At 36.7% G+C, this 20,386-nt stretch overlaps 2 protein-coding genes across 2 annotated transcripts; one reads left to right on the top strand and one right to left on the bottom strand.

Moving 5' to 3' along the window:
- Positions 1–5,280: 5,280 nt before the first annotated feature.
- On the bottom strand, positions 5,281–10,432 carry LOC110447410 (complement C1q-like protein 4). The gene is made up of 3 exons (XM_021493073.1): positions 10,120–10,432; positions 6,715–6,911; positions 5,281–5,502 (listed from the first exon to the last, which is right to left on the bottom strand). The coding sequence occupies exons 1-3, from the start codon at positions 10,430–10,432 to the stop codon at positions 5,281–5,283; spliced, it is 732 nt and encodes a 243-aa protein (XP_021348748.1).
- Positions 10,433–16,175: 5,743 nt separating this feature from the next.
- On the top strand, positions 16,176–19,457 carry LOC110447409 (complement C1q tumor necrosis factor-related protein 6-like). Its single transcript, XM_021493071.1, has 3 exons — positions 16,176–16,443; positions 17,853–18,061; positions 19,236–19,457. The coding sequence occupies exons 1-3, from the start codon at positions 16,176–16,178 to the stop codon at positions 19,455–19,457; spliced, it is 699 nt and encodes a 232-aa protein (XP_021348746.1).
- The last annotated feature ends 929 nt before the right edge of the window (positions 19,458–20,386 follow it).

Raw genomic sequence — 20,386 nt, 5'->3', positions numbered from 1 at the left:
TTCGAACAGTTTTTTGAACAGCAAATAAAGTCTTGACATCAATGAAATTGATGACGTCACAATAGTGATTGATGACATTATAATAGAATATGTTGTTATAGTCTCATAAGAGCAATTGCCTTTTCAATGTATTGCAATGGAAGGATGCAGAGCTAATGTAATTTTCAATTATGAACAAATAACAACTACAAAATGGTCGGATATGTTCACGGCAGAAGAAGAAGAAGACGAAGAAAAAGAAGAAAACGAGAAGAAGAAGAAGAAGAAGAAGAAGAAGAAGAAGAAGAAGAAGAAGAAGAAGAAGAAGAAGAAGAAGAAAAAAATGTTGCATTTAGAATTTAATGTTTTAACCTCGTCATCTTTGGTAACTCTGCACTGTTTTGACATGGCTCCTTAACGTAGCTCTACTTTCTTCTTCTTGTATCTTGCAAAATGTGCTCACAAATATTTTATGAGGAGTGAAGACCAACATTTATTTTACCGTGCCTTCGCCTGTATCTAACAGAAGCACAATGTATATGCGGCATCGTATGCAGTGAATAGACTGATTTATAATAAAACAAAATATTCCGTCACTGTGTGACACGTGTCACTTTTAATATTTATCTCAGTTCGAATTATATCAGTTTAATCATGTAATTGAAATTCATTATCTCATTAGCCAAATGTAATAATTATATTTCTATTTATTAAAGCACATTTATCTGTCTGGTATTTCTTTTTTCGTATATTGGCATATTACTAAACTACAGCCGTATCAAAGTTATGTGACAATTACGCATTGCTAAACATATTTGGATATTAGTAACTTAATCAGTCATCTGTCATCTGTATGTAACATACATGGACTTACCTTTGATTACAGCAAACATCACTGTCATGGCAAACAGTTTATTTACCATAATGCTTGGTTATATTTTTGAATGAGAAGAAAACGGTGCTCCCTGTCGTTGAGATGGGTTCGGAATGACATCTTAAGAGATATGGCGCATATATTATTAAGTGTAGAAAGTATATAAATCGATAATACTACCAAGGAGCCGTAGTTAAACAAAGAAAGGTGACAAACAGAAAAAAAAAATTAAGAAAATATCACAAATTCTGAATGCGTTGACTAGTTCACTTACGTGGAATGGTGAAAAGAATATCTCTAATTTGCATAGACGTAGCATCAAAGTAGGGAGAGATCACATAGCGTGTCAGGAACCATTTACAGAAAAACTCTTCTTATTAGAGAAGATTTGTATAATAACATTACATGTCTTCAATCTCTTTTCGAAAACATAACTGTCTTCAATATTAGGCTATTTGAAAACTGTTTGTCTTTTCAATAAATTTTGAGTCATCATGGCCACTTTCAATATTCAAATTGACATTTGTCTTTTTACCTTCATGTAAATTTAATGCTTTTATTTTGCATTGTTTTTTATCATTTGTTGGCCCTAATGACCTTTCTTGTGTTGATGGGCCGTTAAGCATTTAATAATAATAATAATGATAATAATCTATGCTTAACATATATATCCATTTCAGAAAAAAATCATCAAAATAACATGTACATGTATGCCTTTGAAATTGAATTGGCAAACATATTCTTTAAAATGTTAAATCTGAAAGTTAACCCAACGCTTTGCTCGGGTTTGACCACCAAGAAAATTATCCTACAAAATGAAAGTTAACATTCACACATCTAAGGTAATGGTAGGCGTCGTCTGCTTCATCGATGACACCCGCCATGTTAATTCAGCCGAATCCAAGTAGCGTCACGTCCTCACATCGACAACTCGGGTAGTGACAACAACACCACAAGTAGTGTCAAGTCCTCACAACGACAACTCGGGTAGTGACAACAACACCACAAGTAGTGTCACGTCCTCACATCGACAACTCGGGTAGTGACAACAACACCACAAGTAGTGTCACGTCCTCACAACGACAACTCGGGTAGTGACAACAAAACGTCAAGGCACAGAAATGAGTGTAATCAAAAGTAACGACCTTCATGTCACACACAGAAACAGCATGATGTCGATGGTGTAGCTGTTTCTTCAATCAGATTTGCTTTTTCATTACCATATACTGAAACCAGATCTATCCAAAGTTATTGTAGCAATATACATTCAATTTGAAAAATAATATCTTATTAAAGATTTTGAAATCAAACGTTTCTGCAATAAAAAACACACACTTGAGAAACAGGTCTTGTATCTAGGGAATAGTTTTAAATATTTCCGAACAAGATAATAATTTTAAAGTAACGTACCTACCCTACCTGCCAGGCAGCTAGAGTGGTCATTTAAGTAAATGAATTCGAAACAGTCGTCAAATTTAGTATGTAAAAGCGTGCAACCAGTTTTATAGGGTTGACTTAAACATCGTCCAATAAAGATTTTAGGAGACCCGAGTTTGTTGGTTTGCAGGACGCGTATCATTTATTCATTTTTGCATACTGTATTTATTACCAATCTTAAAGGTGTAGTCACCTGCGTGTGCTACGTTCATTTACATTTGTCCTTATATCTATGTAAAAGAGTTAGTGACACTTTCTATAGTGATGCATGTTGCCCTCTCGCGATGAACCCAGATATGTTAAGCACTTAATATGTCGTCTGCTCTAACCAGTTTACCGTCACAAGCAATACACATGCTCAAAATGTGTGTTTAATTACACTGTATATGAAGCGGAAATGATTGTGTGTGCGTGTGTGAGCGAATTGGCAAGATGGGACTCTTTTAATTGTGTATTATGTCGTATATTTGCGAATGATTCATCAAGGCATTGCATATAATCATTTTTTTTTTTGTTATCTGTAGCAATTTGTGAAAGAAACCTATAAGACTCACAATAAAAATAAAAGGCGCAGATGTTATATGAACGTGTTATCAACTTATCAATCACATGGGCCCGGTTGCTGAAAGACTGCTTAGAGTTAACCCGAGTTTAGGGGAAATTTTAAGATTTGAATACAACAAAATCAATAACATGTGATATCTTTTCACTACTATAACAAATTGTTGATGGGATTGATGTGTTTTGAGGATTCATTTTGCATTGAAAACCACTGTTTTTAGTGGAAACAACTTTAATTTTCTATTAACCACTGGTTAAAGCTAGCCAACCATTAATTAGCGACGCCTCATTGTACTAACAGATGGTTCAGATAGCTTTCGGTATTTTAAGTTTAATAATCTTGACTTTAGATAGCTTTCAGTATTTTAAGTTTAATAACCTTGACTTTAATATGTTTGCCAAGTTATCCAATGTATCTTGCCAGAACATGTAAATCGATGTTGCGTCTTTTATCTCGTCGATCGTATACAACCTCTTGGACTTGAAACAGAGGACACTAACGGCTCTTCTACACCCACCGCGTACCCCTATGTTTACTAATAACATTACCAATACAAATAGATAACTAGCAAATTATTTGATGTGAGTGACGAGGTCTATATTTCCCTTTCTTGTTAGTGACATCCGTGCTTCTCCGATCTTCGATGTTTGAATATCGCAGTTGATTCTATATTCGCAGGCTTCTTCCAAAAATCTTGATTTCCGTGATAAATGTGGAATGCTGACAGGTAAGCGTAACACACTGGTTCTCAGGACATATGATGGAGATTATTGCCAGGTGTTATTGTTACCAGCATGATCTCATTGGAAATATTATATAAAGTTGTGTGTTATAAATATCGCTGTGGTTGGTTCTGTATTCGCTGTTGGGTGCCATTGTTACTATCCCTATTCTCACTATGAGATTGTTACGTTCATCTTTCACGGTGGCAGATTCTTTTGGTGAGTTGTTTAGTCCCCGATGTTTGCCGTAACCTTGATGGTCACATTTATCTCTTTTTAGTAATGACACCGTTCATAATAAACCTGCTTAACTAATTAATTTATTTTGAATTAACCAGTCCCTGAAAATATTGAGAGGTATAACTTTCCGAGGGTTTTTAAAACAATTTGAATTCCCACTGTTTTGGTCCCTAGAATCACCGATCAGTCCTGGTGTCATTGATTCTGACATAACTCTCAGATCGGTGTATATTCAATATATTTTTTATCTACAAAATTTACTTTATTTGACTAAGAATAAACTATTTCATATGACGTCACTATATGTTTAATAATACGTACAGTTACAGTGAATTCCTATTGATGGCATGACTTTTTCAAACGTTATGTTATCAACTACACTGAGCATTCGTCTACTCCAATCAATGTCATTATCTCCATCAAAATATAAACTATGTGATTACTGAAATGCAAACTAACATGTGTTATGTGGGTTATATATATGTCTTTATTTTGTTTGGTTTGGTTTAGAATTGTTAAACGTCCTATCAACAGCTATGGCCATTTAAGGACGGCCTCCCCTGTGTGCAAGATGCATGCGTGTAGTGTATGCGTGTGTGTTTTGGGAGGCTGCGATATGTCCGTGTTTGTCTCCTTGTGATAGCGCGGAACTGATGCCGACTTTATAGTGCTACCTCACTGAATCATACTGCCGAAGACACCCAGGAGGACGCCCCACCGGTTACATTATACTGACAACGGGCGAACCAGTCGTCCTACTCCTAAATTGCCGAGCGTTAAGCAGGAGTAGAAGCTACCATTTTTACAGAGTCTGGTATGTCTCGGCCAGGGGACAGAACCCAAAGCTTTCCTCACAGGGGCAAACGCTCAACTAAAGGCCAAAAGTGAGGCATTGTCAAGGGAGACATTAGGAAGAAGAAAATTGTTTAGAAAGAAGAGAAAAGATAAGATTCCAAATTTAGTCGCCTCTTACGATCATGCAATGGGGGCAGCAGGTACAATTCTTACGCCCAACATGCAGAGACGTTTATGTCTTTAAATCATCAAACTACATTTAAGTCTGTAAGGATGTGTGTGATCGTTTTTGTACTATAATATGCCAATTTGTTTCTTAGTTTAAAAACAAATAATACAATTGTGTAAAACTCTTGTGTGCTAATAATAATAACATAACAGTCATATTGTAGATCAGCACACTTTCATATTTCCGTTCGGCAAGTATTTAATCATAAAGAAGACACAAAGGGCGCCAGAAAGGCAGCAGGCTTACCTGGACCCTTTCACATAGGAATAGCTTGCATGTTTTATATTGCAAATGGTTACCTGGCAAAAATGCTCGATAACAAATAATTCCTTTACTTCTTTATTTCAGAATAGTAATACTATTTATTAATTATTTATTAACCAACATCATCGGTTTGTAATTGTCAAGTTGTATCTCAATATGTGTACAGTTTAAATGTTGTCTATTCAGCAGGTGTTACCAAATGTCCACTGAAAGTTGTGTACATGCTAGCGTAGTAATACGAAGTCAGGTCCCCACTAGCAATCAGGTAGACTTGCTGTCCTTGGGTAAGAGAGATGTACACAGTATTTGATGACGTGCCCCAGCTCGGAAGACTCTCCGCCAAAACTGTGACCACCCAGTTGTCAACGCCGTCAACGGTCTTAAATAGCTTGACGGCAGCCTGGAATGTAAAGGGAGATAAACTGTGTCAGTTGTAATATATCATAAGTTTATAATTATTTCACGAAAAGCTCGTTACAAACTTTGTTTCTTTCAAATATATGGAGCATTCTTTTTTATATGAAGAGTTGTCTCCCTTAGCACAAATATATCAAAACGGAATTTATTTAAAATTGTTATACAAATGTGTCCCATCAGCTTTGCTATACATCTGTACCTTGATGCTTTGATTAGACAAATGACCGGTAAAGCGTATACATGTACAATAATGTACACGCTATTTTGCCAACTTGTACAAGTTTAACACTGGTGTACTTTCGCTTTACCGGTCCTTTGTCTGATGAAGGTAACAGAGTACCCACCGTAATAGTCATGGACACGTCACAAATTATCATTTCACCGGTTGTGCTATATGAGCCAGAATCAAGTAACATGACACACTAACAATCAGAAACATCGGTACTACATGTAACACCACACTAGGAAAAATAAAAGATTTCCAATGAGATCGTGATGGCGGCTACAAGTCCTGCCCTTAGAGTACTGTATCTCGTAATACTGTCAACACTTGTCAAACAAAATACATGTACCGGCGTGATAAAGGAACGTGGTCGTTATATAGCGGTATAAATAAAAAGAGCCTTTGATAAGTTGTTACACTGAAAGATGTATTCAATAACAGAGATTGGTAATGTAATGTAACAAATGTATGGTGCGTGCTTTTTGCAAACAAACGAAAACGAAATATTGAATGTGTAAACAAAGTGTGGGTTAACTCCGGATCCCGTACCGACTTAAACCGGACAAGTGGTAACAAGAGCGAAAGTAGAATGTCTTTGCACGTTAGTTATCTGTAAAATAATATGCAGATGTGTTGACAATTTAACCCTGTAATGTTATATATTTCGGAACATTTTATAATCATATTTTCACTACATTAGCCTTTTCTACCACTGGTATAATGCCGAGGTGGCCATCTCGCGCAGAACAATATTTTGTAGTGTTTGCCGTTCTGCATCGTCAGACAACATTTTAAAATAGGTGCTCGCTTCTTCGTATTTCTTTTATTTTTATTTTTCACATGTAATACAACGCTGCAGAATGCCGTATTTATTGTTGAATTTACTTTTGTATCAGTGTGTAGTCCCCTGAATGATGACATCTTCATTCAACAATTTACCAGATCATTAAGAATAGTGACGTCACAGTTTACCTTTTCTCCTTTTTGGGCCGCTACCACCATGTTGAAGACGTACACACCGCTAGATGGCGCTGTGAACTTCCCGGTGACGGGGTCATAGGCTGATCCGTGGTTGACGACCACGCGCTTATACGGCAACACCTGGTCAATCAGCGGTCCCTTGTTCTTGTCTAGAGCTGCGAAAAATGCCACGGGAGATCCAGACCCTCCTTCAACAGAACAGATACATTACATAGGGAAGTCTGACCCATCAATTGTTTTAAATTTTGACTATATATCATAGCGATTCATATATCGCGTATATGTCAACTGATTGTAACTAGAACATGTTTTCATTATTAATGATAATACTAATGGATGGATGGATGGATGACGGGTTCGCGCCTACATGAATCCGCCCTTACGGGTTTCATCTCACTGACGGAAGTCAGTGTTATAATACTAATACTTCGAGGTTCTTATATTCCGCTTTATCACAACCTAGTTCGTAGGTCGTCTCAAAGCGGTTCACAAATTATCATCTGTTGTTATAGGGCCTTTGCAACCAGCCAATATCTTTCTCAACTCCCTTGGGAGCACACAGTCGGTGCTGCCATTTCGGCGCTCACAGCTAACATATAACAATCTAACTCCAATGTCCAACCACGTACTCATTTACAGCTTAGTAGACTGGAACATGCGGAGTAAAGTATTGCTCAAAGATACAACCCAGTGCCGTGTCGTGACGTGACTCTAACCCCTAACCCTTCGGTCACGAGCCCGCGGGCGTCCTACTACTAGACTATCGTGCCTCCTTATCAACTATCACCGAATGATATTTATTCCAGACAAATAGTTGACATTCATGTTACATTGACTTTTGCATCTATTCGGCGCTCCAAATAAACTATGTTCTCTCGAGATAAGTGTGAGATGATGCAAACAGTTGGGCAAGGGAGGACTGTTTCATTGTATTAAAAAACAAGAGGCCCAGGGGCCTTAATAGCTCACCTGGTATTTTATTTTCAATTTAAAACCTGCTGATTACCATACAGGTCTATCAAAGGAGTACAAGAAACAAAGTTGCAAGATATAGCCTCCAGGGATTGGTCTGGACCACCTGGGCCCCTATTGGGCCTCACATGCACCTTTTTATACAAATTAAACAAATTGAGTTTTTTCCTCCTACGCACGCCTCAGACCACATTTGGTTTAAATCCCTTCATTTGTACGGAAAGGAAACTATTTTTCTCTATTTCCCCTGTTGGGTCCCGCTCATCTGCCCCCTGGGGGGGGGGGGGGGGGGGGGGCACATCCTCCATTTAACTTCCCTTTGCCCAAAGATGCTCTAGAACAAGTTTCGTTAAAATCCCTTCATCGGTACAAAAAGAGAAGGATCTTTAATGTTTTCCTCTATTTCCCCTAATGGCCCCACCCATCTGCCCCAAAGAAGGGAGTCCACACACCTCAGTTTATACAAAACTGATTATTTTGTCCCTAAGCATGCTTCAGACCACATTTGGTTTAAATCCCCTAACTTGTATAGTAGGAGATAATTTTTCCTCTATTTCCCCTATTGGGCCCCGCCCCTCTGCACACAGAAGGGTCACATGTACATCTCCCCCCCCCTTCCCTCCAGAGGGGCCATACCATCCGTGTATACAAACTTGAGGCTCTAGAACAAATTTGGTCAAAATCCTTCTATTGGTTGAGAAGAAGAAGATTTTTAAAGATTTATCTATTTTCCCCCGATTTGGCCCCGCCCCTCTGCCCCAAGGGGGGCCATACCCTCCGTTTATACAAAACTGAGAATACTTTGGCCAATGATGCTCCAGACCACATTTGGTCAAAATACTCCGAGCCGTTAAGGACTAGTGGAGTTTTAAAGGAAAAAGTTGACTGACGACGGACGCCGGACGCTGCGCCATGGCATAAGCTCACTTGGCCATTTGGGCCAGGTGAGCTAATGATAAATCCTTCATGCGTGTTTATTATGTACATCAATTGATTTCGTTCAAATTCAATTCAGATCTGTCGTCAACAAGCATATAATTAATATTTTAGCCCATATTCCATTATCAAACAATCAATATCTTGATTATCAAGATCACTATTTTTGATTGATATTCACAATAGTGAATGCAATGGAGACTTACCAGCCCCCAACTCGTTATTCCGTCTTTGCGTATTGCAGAGTTATCTTCTCTTTGGAGCAGGTATTGATTGTTACGTCACTTGTTTGTGAGAGGAACGTCATCAATTTTTGAGAAAACGACGTCATTTTCTCACACAAACCAATGACGTAACAATCAATACCTGCTCCCAAGAGAAGATAACTCTGCAATGCGCAAAGACGGAATAAGCACTATGATCTGTTTCAGCACGCGCGTCTATCATTTTCGGTTTATGAGCGTGTTCTTCATTTCAATTAGAGTTGACCTTTCAGGTAAATTTTAAACTAGGGATGTACTTCCTACTTCCGTAATCAATACACTCCTATGACCTTAAACTCGTTTGAACAATTGTCCTACGTTAAGAAATACAACAGGATATTTATTTTGTCTTGCATTTTTCCGTGAATTGTTTTCATTTCATTTTAAACAATTAATTGAGCTTATAAGCAACAAACACAGGTAGGCAGATGAAAAGTGTTTAAAACTGTATCAAAGGTAGGGTCCACTCCAATGTTTAAAATCCTAAATGGTCGGCCCACTCAGCGATGGTTCTTTTTATATTTTATAAGTTTCGGAAATGAAAAATTTGCCGGTTTAAGAATTGAAAAAAATGGTTACCATACAAAGAATATGTATATGTAACATAATTTATTAGCAATAACAATTGGTAGACTGTCACTATAAAGCATAACACGAAGAGTGTGAAGTTATGTCGAGTGATCTTTTAGCTCAATCGGGACTCCAGTTTTGACAAAGAACCCAGTATTGGCATTATAGATTCTTCTAGTTAAAAGGTAAATAGTTGGTATCAAAATGATCATCTACCTCTTAGCAGCAGCATCATAAGGGGGAGATATCAGCTTTAGATTAAATTTGTGATTTTGCAGGCTCTTGAGTAATTATAACTTCATGTCCTGAGCAGAAGTACTTTGAGGATCTCAAATTTTGCCAAATCAGACTCTAGGGAGGTGATTTGGCCAAGTTTTTAATACTGTCTGCAGTCTGGCAACGTTGTTGCAAAATATGAAAAAATCGCTGCGTGGGCAAAAAATGGACCCCACCTTTTATAGAACGGATACCACTAAATTGAAATGCAAGTCAAACATGTCCAATCACACATCTTACGTCAGGATACCTTAGCATACATGTATTACGTGGCTAATGTAAGTTAACGGAATTATCTGACACTGAAATGTATTTATCTCCTAAACGAGTGTCATTGTCATTAAAATGCATTACTACATTGTGTATCCTCAGAACGTACCCGAATCACCAGGACCACCCTTCATTCCAGCAAGTCCTTGGAAACCCGTTAATCCCCTTATACCGTCCTCACCAGGTATTCCGGGAAATCCGGGTTCACCTTTTCTACTTTTACACTCAACCTTCAATATACATCCGGGACTCTCGTCTTCCTCGTCAGTAGTAGGTGGGGGTCTCTCCGGCTCGAGTAATGACACCCTCTTGAGATTCTGTTGTTTCCGGTTCGCATAGTAATTTGAATATTTCTCCTTGTCGCCGTTAACAAGTGTAACCGCCAACAAAATGGCGGAAATGAATATTAGAGGTAAATGCATTGCTTACCTGTTGAAAAGAGAAAAACAGCCCTTTGTTTTATCGACAAAAAACGACAGTTACACAGTAGGCGATAAAGAAAAAAGAAAAAAAAGATGAAATAATGTCTTTCTCATAATGCATTATTACTTCCTACCATTAGTGAATAAATCAGCCCGAGTTTCCTCTAGCCATGCCACTAGACTTAGACATTTTGACAGATAGATTTCTGTCAAAATGTCTAAGTCAGCTGTCAGAGCCAGAGGAACTCGGGCCACGTATAAATGAACAACATTTACGTCAGACACCATGCAACAGAAAAATAAAGAAAGTCTAAGATGAATGCAAAGCGAACGGCAATACTTAATATAAAGCATAATATAAAAGAAAGAAATTTCTGAAAAGTTCATTCGAATTTAGTTACAGGAATACTGACAACTCAATATGTGTTACACGTCATACGGATATATCGAATGCAAAAAAAATATATCCTAACACACGGCAGACAGAACAAATATATGTAGGCAAAGACGTATTGTCATAGATGTATGAATATATAACATTTCATAAATGTAATGTTCAGTACGAAGCTTAAAAAAGAAAAAGAAATAACTATACAATAATTATATGTGTACTATTTAAATATCACTTTTAAAACAGTTCATTCATCTTTATCCTTCATTTGTAAATAGATCATTAGTTTTAACTCCATCTCCTAACAGAGTCATTAGAATTGTAAGCTTACATCTTCCTATATTTGTATTATGTCTGTTAAAATACGGTATAGGTTTTGATTAAAACAAATTCTATCGCCAGAAATGTAGCAAACGTTTGGGCAAAAGTTATTACAACATTGTAAATGTCCTATCCACATATATTGCCAGAAATAAATAAATGTTTAGGTTTGTTTTTCGATACTATTTAGTAGTTGTCTTGGTGAGCTCAAGTGCGGTATTGAAACGTGTATGATAGACAGACAAAACATAGATACATGTGTTTAAAGCTGTTGATCATGTAAATACAGAAATGCAAAATAACGTAAACAATATATTTTTTAAGCAATTGAAGTTTGGAATATAACATTTTGATATATAACATTATGTATATATACGATTGTTATGCTGAAATATAAATAGGAGATATCTTTTATTTTTCACAATGAATTAGAAGACATATTTAACTTAATTTAGAACGAATACAAATATGAAGATATGAAATGTCTGCATACTGAAAGAAATAATATATTATTATTTCTGACAAGCTGTTTAACTGTAGTAGAATAAATAGAAATGTGTTGAATGTAAGAGAACCCAAAGTTAAGCTAATATATATGTTATTTAACTTAAAACAAAATCCATGCTTACCTGTTGGTTTGCTGGTTATTCCGTTTGAAATGACAAACATTTCTAGTGAGGGTATTCCGAAAAACAAAACATCTAGTGAGCGTGTTCCGAAGGACCTCTAACCTATGTAGCCTCTCCGTTTACTGGTAAATAGGTTTTATCTACATGAGGTTATATGTTAAACCGCTTCGTCTAGAGTAAGTTTCAATTTTAAAGATAGCTTCTGGAACTGTCTAAAGTATAGACTATAGATATTTATGAGGTGTTGAATGGAAATATATTAAATACTAGATACAATGGAAAGATATTAAATACTAGATAAAATAGAAATATATTAATAAAATCTTCCCTTGAAGTGAGGCTGTTCCATAGAAACTCCGCTATCTTGGGGGTTGATTTAAAAGTTTATAAATACTACATTAATCAGAGTGTGACAGCACCTAGCGTCACCCTCTGATGGTAAAAACAATATATATATTTTATTATACCGAAAGTCAAAATGGAGGCTGAAATGAACCGGACACGCAGCTTCTTTGCGCTGTCACTATTTTGCATTGTCACACAGACTGTCACTCGTTGCTAGGGCGTTGGGAAGCATCCCCTTCCATTGACTCAATGCTAAAGCGATTGTGTCAGTGTTAAATGAACAATTTGTCTCGATCAATCAGATTACATGATTTTCACTAGAGATAACATAGGATGAGGAAATTAGTGTCATAATTGAAACAATTAAAAGATCGTATCTTTTATTTTTCATAAATTGCATTATTTCGTTTGAGACTAAATTGCCGTCTGATGCAGTAATCCTAACTGTTAACAGTCAACATACATCTGCAAACCGTGAAAGGTTGATTGCAATACTAGTTAACTATAGCAAGAACTACTTAAAAAAGTATGTGAAGCTTGCAAATTTAAGTTGGTCGAGGTTCCTGTGTCACAGAATGCCATTTGGTTCTTTCAAGAGACGTGACGATTGTCCGTCTTACAAGATAGTGGTCGCCTACAAGTTTTCTTTTCCTAACATTTCACCTTAACATTTCTGAAGCTGATAATTTTGTCACGCCTCATGTTAAGTATACCCTCTATTTTTATTTAATCTTTTTTCTACGATGTATTCATATATATGTACGTATATACATATTGGTGTCACCTTTGGGATGAGACACTTGGCCTGACCTTTGAGCCATGTTTCACAATATTTAGCCTTGAACGTCGGCTTCTCAGACACGTACTTTATCAAAGGTTGTTTATATAAAATTACAATCCAAACAAGCTCTGGATTTCTACAATAACATGTACTAGGCATGCTGTAACCATTTACCTCTGTCATAGGATTGAAACATTTTTTCTATATTTTTGACCAATCTAACAAGCATATATAAATACATTTTTGCAGTGCTCTTTTGATTCCCTCATTTTCCTTTTTAATATCATGTTAATGAAACAACATTTCACTTTGCGGATGAAATTTGGAACAATGCGACTATAATATGTATCGTCTGTGTTTTAGACAGTTCCAGACTTATCTCTGAGGCCTGTAATTGACGCCTGCCGATATCACGTGACGATTTCGAAAACAAAATGTGATAAAACAGTGTAATTGTCTGTAAACTGAACACTTAGCCAGCATAGAAGCAAATTCGGAATACACACGACAGAGGGCTTTATATCTTTGGAACACGCAACAAACAGGTAGGACTATATGAAATATTTCTTACGATTTTCATTTGTTTCAGATTACCCACTAATACACCGCATTTTCTGCATTCTAGTTAGTATTCTGCTTTCATTTAGGGATTTTTCGAGGTTTATTTAGAGTACGCTCCGATTTTTTGTGTTATAGCTCCATAACATAAAAATGTATTCAAGTTAATCCTTATAATTTGGTCTACTATACACAATCCCTTTAGAAATCAACTTTTATTGATGGACTTTTTTCTCTTAGAAATGATTACGCCGCTGTATCAGCCAATCAAAAGCGACTTTACAAACGGCGACGTCATTTTTTTATGTTATGGGCTGATAACAAAATTGTTTAGGCCAATGCAAAGGTTTGTTACAAGCGAGATTAAATTCTTAATAATTAACAACGACCCAGTAAAATAGCATGAGAAGGATTTGGGAGAATGTGATGCTCTTCTAAAAGCTTGTAATGTAAATTTGAATTTGTTGACCCAAGTCCTTGATCATAGTGTTTTTCAGTATATGTTCAGGAGTCTGATTCAATCTAACATTTATCAGTGACTAAATAAAAACAAAACGTTTTGCAACATTTTAGTGTATGATCAGAATAATATTTCATGATTACAAATGTCCTCTATTATTTGTGTATGCACTCGGAACATATGTTGACTCCGCAGAGGGATTGAAAGGATAATGTTTTAAATTAATGATTACATATGTATTGCCGGAAGCCGGAGTTCTTATCAGTTTAGAAAAAAGTTATTTTTGAATTTATAATTATTATATATCCCAATATAAGAGTTTCCTAAAACTTGCGTCATAGAATTCACTGTAACGTTAGTATTTACGACTTCTCTAAAACGGCTTACAGTGGCGGACCCAGGGGTGTTACCCTAGTTGCCCGGGCAAAACCCTTTATCTGTGTCCAAAAATAATCTGGACCAAGGTTTTTGAAGATTTTCCCCTATTTCATATGGAATTTCCTTTTAATATCAACATCTCTTGAACTATGAATTTCTATGGCTTCCCTTTGCCAGCAGTTTGATTATCTATATATGCCTAAGGGTGTTGCCCAAACAAGGAGTCTACTACTTATACTCTAAACAATAGGGGATTAATCCTCCATTGTCTATATATTAGTAGGGTCTCCAGTCAGGTCAGTGGTCTTGGTTCACCAGACTGACTCTACCTAATCTAATGTCACGGCGTGGTGATCACCCAGTTGGGAAAGGACCATATATATACCATCTGTTGGAATTAGGTATATAGGTAAAGTGTTTTTTGAAAGGTAGAGTCTATTTCATGGTAGATATACCTGTATATTCACCGGTGGTTTCAAGTACACATGGTCACCAGGAGTGATTTATTATACCAATTAAAAAATATAAATTTCAAAAATATCAAACACATTGAAGCACCCTCCTTAGCATCACTTCATCAGGTGATTAAAGCCTGGCCTGTACATTCTTTTCATTGGGTGTTGCCCCTGTACATATGTATGCATACTATTTCACAATAAAAGACAAACAGTTACATTACAATCTATATTTATGACAAATAAGTTAATAACATTGAATTGCCAAAATGCTCGCCTAAACTACATGTACATGTATCTACAGAAAAGCCCCCCATAAACTTTGACCATTTTACGGCCATGACACAATCATCAACATTTTAACCAAAAATCTACATTTTTACCATTGTTAACACTCGCTCCGCTCGGCCATCATAAAATATAAATACTCTACTTTATAAAATATAACCTGGAATGATACCGCAAACTTAGAAAACTATTTTATGCCTCACTTGATCTGTTTGACAAGGAAATAATGTCCGATAAATTCTTGCTTTCTACACTCGGCAGTGCTTGAAATAGTTTAGTATTACATCTTCAGAAAACAAATTTTCGACTCGCTCCGCTTGGCAGTGGAAGTATAATAGTCCCAATCTCAGCAAAAATGAAGTTCTATATATTTTGGTTGCAGAAAGTAGTATACATGAAAACCGGCATTAAAAATTGCAATTTATTAGTTTTAGATAAGTGCAAAAATATGTCTTTTTCTGAGTTTAAAAGTTTGGTCGGGTGGTGCAGTGGATAGCGCACTTGCCTTTCATCAAGGCGGCCGAGGTTCGGTTACCCGATCGGATGTGAAAAGGTATGGGGTCACTTGCCCGATCACGTGGGTTTTCTCCTGATACTCCGGTTTCCTCCCACATTAAGACCCCAGCGCGCTAACATCCGGGCCAGGAAGAGTGATTAAAATAAGTTGAAATAACTTGTTTAATAATTGTTGTAAAAAAAAAGAAGTTTATATTAAAGCAGTTTACTTGTGGTAGTGTTTATATAGGAACTAACAGAGAAACTGTTAATAAAACAATTATGAAAAAAGTGACACAGCATTTCAATTAATCGTTGTAACATGATCATGTGATAAAAGAAAGATAATATATTCGTTTCTATTTCATACGGCATTCATTATCTCATCATGGTATTTTCTTTATTTAAGGTTACCTCAAGATCTGGCTTAATAACTCTGATTAGAAACGGAAAAATAGGAAATTTGTCCGGTAAATTTCGGACGTCAAACAAAAGATATTGTGTATTTTTTGTTTACTTCACATATATATTGTCATCCCTCATACACATGAATATAGAATATTTATATCAAATTTAAATTATTTTTACTTGCAGATTTCGGCAAACAACTTGAACGTCCAAGGCCACCAACATCTTGCAACAATGAGAATATCTGTGGTTTCCATAGCCGTCATTTTGTTGGCAGTTATACATGTCAATGGCGACTATCCACCGTTTCCAACATTTCGACCGTATACACCTTCACCTCCTGTGGAGGAAGACGACGAAGATGCCGCATGCGCATTAAAGGTGAAGTGTTCACACCGGAAAGGTTTGCCAGGATTAGATGGACAAAATGGTCTTCCGGGTCTCGATGGTTTACCGGGCTTCACAGGTGAAGATGGGTTTAAGGGCGAAAAGGGGGAAAGAGGTAAGTTGTGTTGATAGAGACACAAGAAGTACTGTTAAGGACTTCCCACCCTTCGTAATACACATGTTTTTCTGGTAGTTTTTAATGTCGTCATTTCCGTATTGCGTATCGGGCATTTCAATGCCGTAGAGTGACACCGGGTAAGTAATAGTACACATGCGTGACGATGATATGTCAACACCCGATATCGAGACCTCACTTGGAAATATATAATCATACTTACTTCAGAAATAAAACTTCTGATACAAAGACATAAATTGACTCACGGGAAGGCACTGACATGAGTTCAAAGTTTATTGTGGTTATTTCATATCAGATTAATTCAATACCGACGGATGGTTAGATGGCGAGGCGGATAACGCACTCGCCTTTCACCACGACTTTCCGGGTTCGGTTCCCCGATCGGACGCGAAAAAGTATCGGGTCACCTGCCCGACCACATTGTCCGAGTACTCCGGTTTCCTTCCACATTAAGAAACAACGGTATTTAGTTAGAAAATTGTGTTTCATAAATGTTGTAAAATCGATAAAGTTTATATATACCTGCATTAATTGTATCTGCATTGAATGAATAATTTACCTTACAAGAATGCGTTGACAGCAGACAACGATATGTATCTTTGTTTTGTCATTAAACCACAGTGGTCAAGGCAGAGTGACCAAGTATTGTAATCTACAAAGACTGATATCATTATACTTCAGATAGCAATGTATGTGCCGTCTTCAATATTAACGTTATAAGTGTCTTTACGTAATTCTTAGGTTCTGTAGCGTACTCTGCTCTGCTTTGGAGTCGAGTAGCCTAATTGTAACATCCCCTTTCCCTGTTTGTTCGTTTTTGTTCTTTGTTTATTATGTTGTTGTTGTTTGTAGGGTTTTTGTGACCGTGACGGTAACAACAATTTGTCCATAAATTAAGCAAAAAAATAATCTGTATTTAATTTCGTGTACAATTGTCAACAACAAACATAAGCTCTGTGGAGCTTTTATTACGACGCCGCTAAGGGAACAAATGATGTTTTCGTGATGGAGGAAAATCCACGGGGGAAAACCACCGTGCCATCGGATGTTAGTGCGCAGGTAGTTTTAATGTGGGAGGAAAACGAAGTACCCGGAGTAAACCCACGTGGTCTTGCAGGTGACCCGATTCCATTTTCACTTCCTATCGGGGAATCGAACCGCGGCCGCCTTGGTCAAAGGAAAGTGCGCTGTTCACTGCGCCACCCGACCAACCAACCATATTTTATTTAACGGAGTGTTTCCCAACGTGTTTTTTAATAAAACATGAAACATTTTGAAAACATTATCAACCTCAATACTTGCTTTTAATTTCAAATTAAATTGAAATGTAATTTGAAAACATGGCTACAACCGAAATTCAGAACACAAATATCATTGCTTATCAACAGGTCTGTCTGTAGAACGTGCAGGGTCATCGGTGGTGTTTTTCTCCGCTCTCGACGAGAACATGGGTCCCCTTAATGGCGAGACGCTGCTTTATAAGCACGTTCCAGTTAACATCGGGTCGGCCTACGACCCCAACACCGGAATGTTTACAGCGCCCTCTAGTGGTATCTACCTCTTCAACATTGTTGTGGCCGCACAACCTGAGAAAACGGTAATGTTTAGTTGATGTTATCAGCATGTGTCAATGATACATTCATGTTAACAGATTGCTGAAATTACTAACGGCAGCGCCCCCAGCCTTGTGCTTCCATACAGAGAATTACATTTACCGTAGCATCATCAAAACCACATTTCGAACTCAAAATCGATCAAACTAGGGAGAAGATGAACAAAGGAAAACATTGAAATCTGGGAAATCCGGAAGCGATTACGGCTTTGTAAGTGTGTCATTTTGCTTATCCATTTCTTCTTAATGTTTGGCTTTTCAATTCTCAACGCCGAGCGGGAAAAAAAGAGAAGAGAATATTGACGTGTTAAGAAAAAGCATAATTCGAACTTATAATCGGTGAAAAGGTAATATGAACAAAAGAAAGATTTAAATAGACACCATTGAAAGTTGAAGCAAAATAATACCAGGTTATCCGGAAGCGTAGGCGTCCATCGCTCATAGTAGGCACTAATTTCATCGAATTTCAGTTCGTATTGGTATATTTTTGTTGCTGTGTTTTTCCACAATATGCTCCAAAACAAACCTTCTGTTCGATCTTGGGACGGGCTTGTCGTGGGAGATACCCTTTTTCTGACCTGTTAGTCTTCACATTTAATATGTTTATTTATGTGTTCATTTATTTTAAACATAGTTTAAACATACGTTTTTGACAAGTTATATGAACACTGCCGATGCCATCTCTTTCAATGTATACATAGAATTTAAGGACATGGACACAAATAGGCAAATAACAAATATTTTTCAAAACAAAAGAGAAAATAATTATGCGGTAAGAATTTAAAACCTAAACATTAATATATATATAGAGAGAGAGAGAGAATACTAGAATTATTGAAAATACAGGTGCTTTGATTAATTCTTAAAATTTCACTCTAGAAAAGACTTATTGTATCAGAACTTCTTGGGTTTCAATGTTTTCCCGCGAGGAGATTGATGGGTATATCACTAAATCTTACTACAGGGACTTTGTGACGTCAGCGCTCCACACGAGCTGATCACAAAAATGTCAAGATTCCTTGGTCAAACCATTATCTTTATTATTATATCAATAGTACACTTAAATTCCCGCAGCTTGAATATATGTAAAATAAATCTATATATGGTAAAATGACTAAAAATAACATCGTGACGTTTAACTCTGCGTGGTTTGTTACAGGCTGCCGTCCAGTTACGAAAGATCGTGGACAATACTGACAAACACGTGGTTGTTGTTTGGGCGGAGAGCCTTCCGAATTGGGGCACGTCATCAAATTCTGTGTACCTTTCCCTCGACCAAGGACAGCAACTCTTCTTGATTGCAAGACAAAATCTGAATTCGTATTACAACGCTAGCATGAGCACTACTTTTAGTGGACATTTGGTTACGCCTGCTTTATAAACAATTATAACAAATAACAGAAGTAAAGCTTTCTCTACTTGAAATCAAATGCTTTAAGAAGATTATATTTAGGGGAAAATTAATTTAAAATGTTGATGTATCTAAATAGAGTGATGTATTATACACGCATGCGTGACAGTAAAGTCCAACACGTGATAGTTGGTGATTGTGTCTGAATTTGAATATAAAGTATCCCGTACCTGTCAGCAATATAGATCATGTTGTGTTTGTTTATGTTTTGTTTTTGGGGACAATAATGCTCACTATAACATCCATATTTTAGATCTTACCTGTGGTCGTTTCATACAAGTTAATTACGGTAACAACCGTCCGACCAGCACGTACCTCAGTCCCATGACGAAATAAATGTCCCTTCTCATATTCCAATTCCGTTTATTTTTCAGTGCTTAAATGATTTTTAAAAATACACAAACCACTATCCATCCCCTACATCCTCTACTCCCTAAGAACCTTCTTTGTTGGTCCCAGATGAGTGTCTATGTCAGCTGTAAGATAAGGGCCTTTTTGTAATATAAGGTATGCTTTATTTGAAGTCGGCAAGTCGAGGAATAACAACAAAAAACACAAGTTCTGGTGAGATTTTAAGACCGTCATTAACATGTAATACAGAAAATTTACAAAATATCAGTTAAACATGTTAATAGATAGATCATTATGAAGTATGTACACATGTGAATAAGACAGGCATACTAACTAAACTGATAAAATCTTCGTCCACTTAGTGTAGAATTATTTCCAAGGTTATTTTGAAATACATATATATAGGAAGCAGTAAAATCAGAAATCACAAAAACATTATGGCACATGCATACATAAGTTTTGATATATTTTATTTGTCATTAGACATGACAATTTATAGGACGTCCTGATCCTTATAAATAAACCACAATGGTTTATAGTTGCAGGTA

The sequence above is a fragment of the Mizuhopecten yessoensis genome, unplaced genomic scaffold (assembly GCF_002113885.1).
Source record: "Mizuhopecten yessoensis strain PY_sf001 unplaced genomic scaffold, ASM211388v2 scaffold3345, whole genome shotgun sequence".
NCBI lineage: Eukaryota > Metazoa > Mollusca > Bivalvia > Pectinida > Pectinidae > Mizuhopecten > Mizuhopecten yessoensis.
This window is presented reverse-complemented; position numbering and strand designations above follow the sequence as displayed.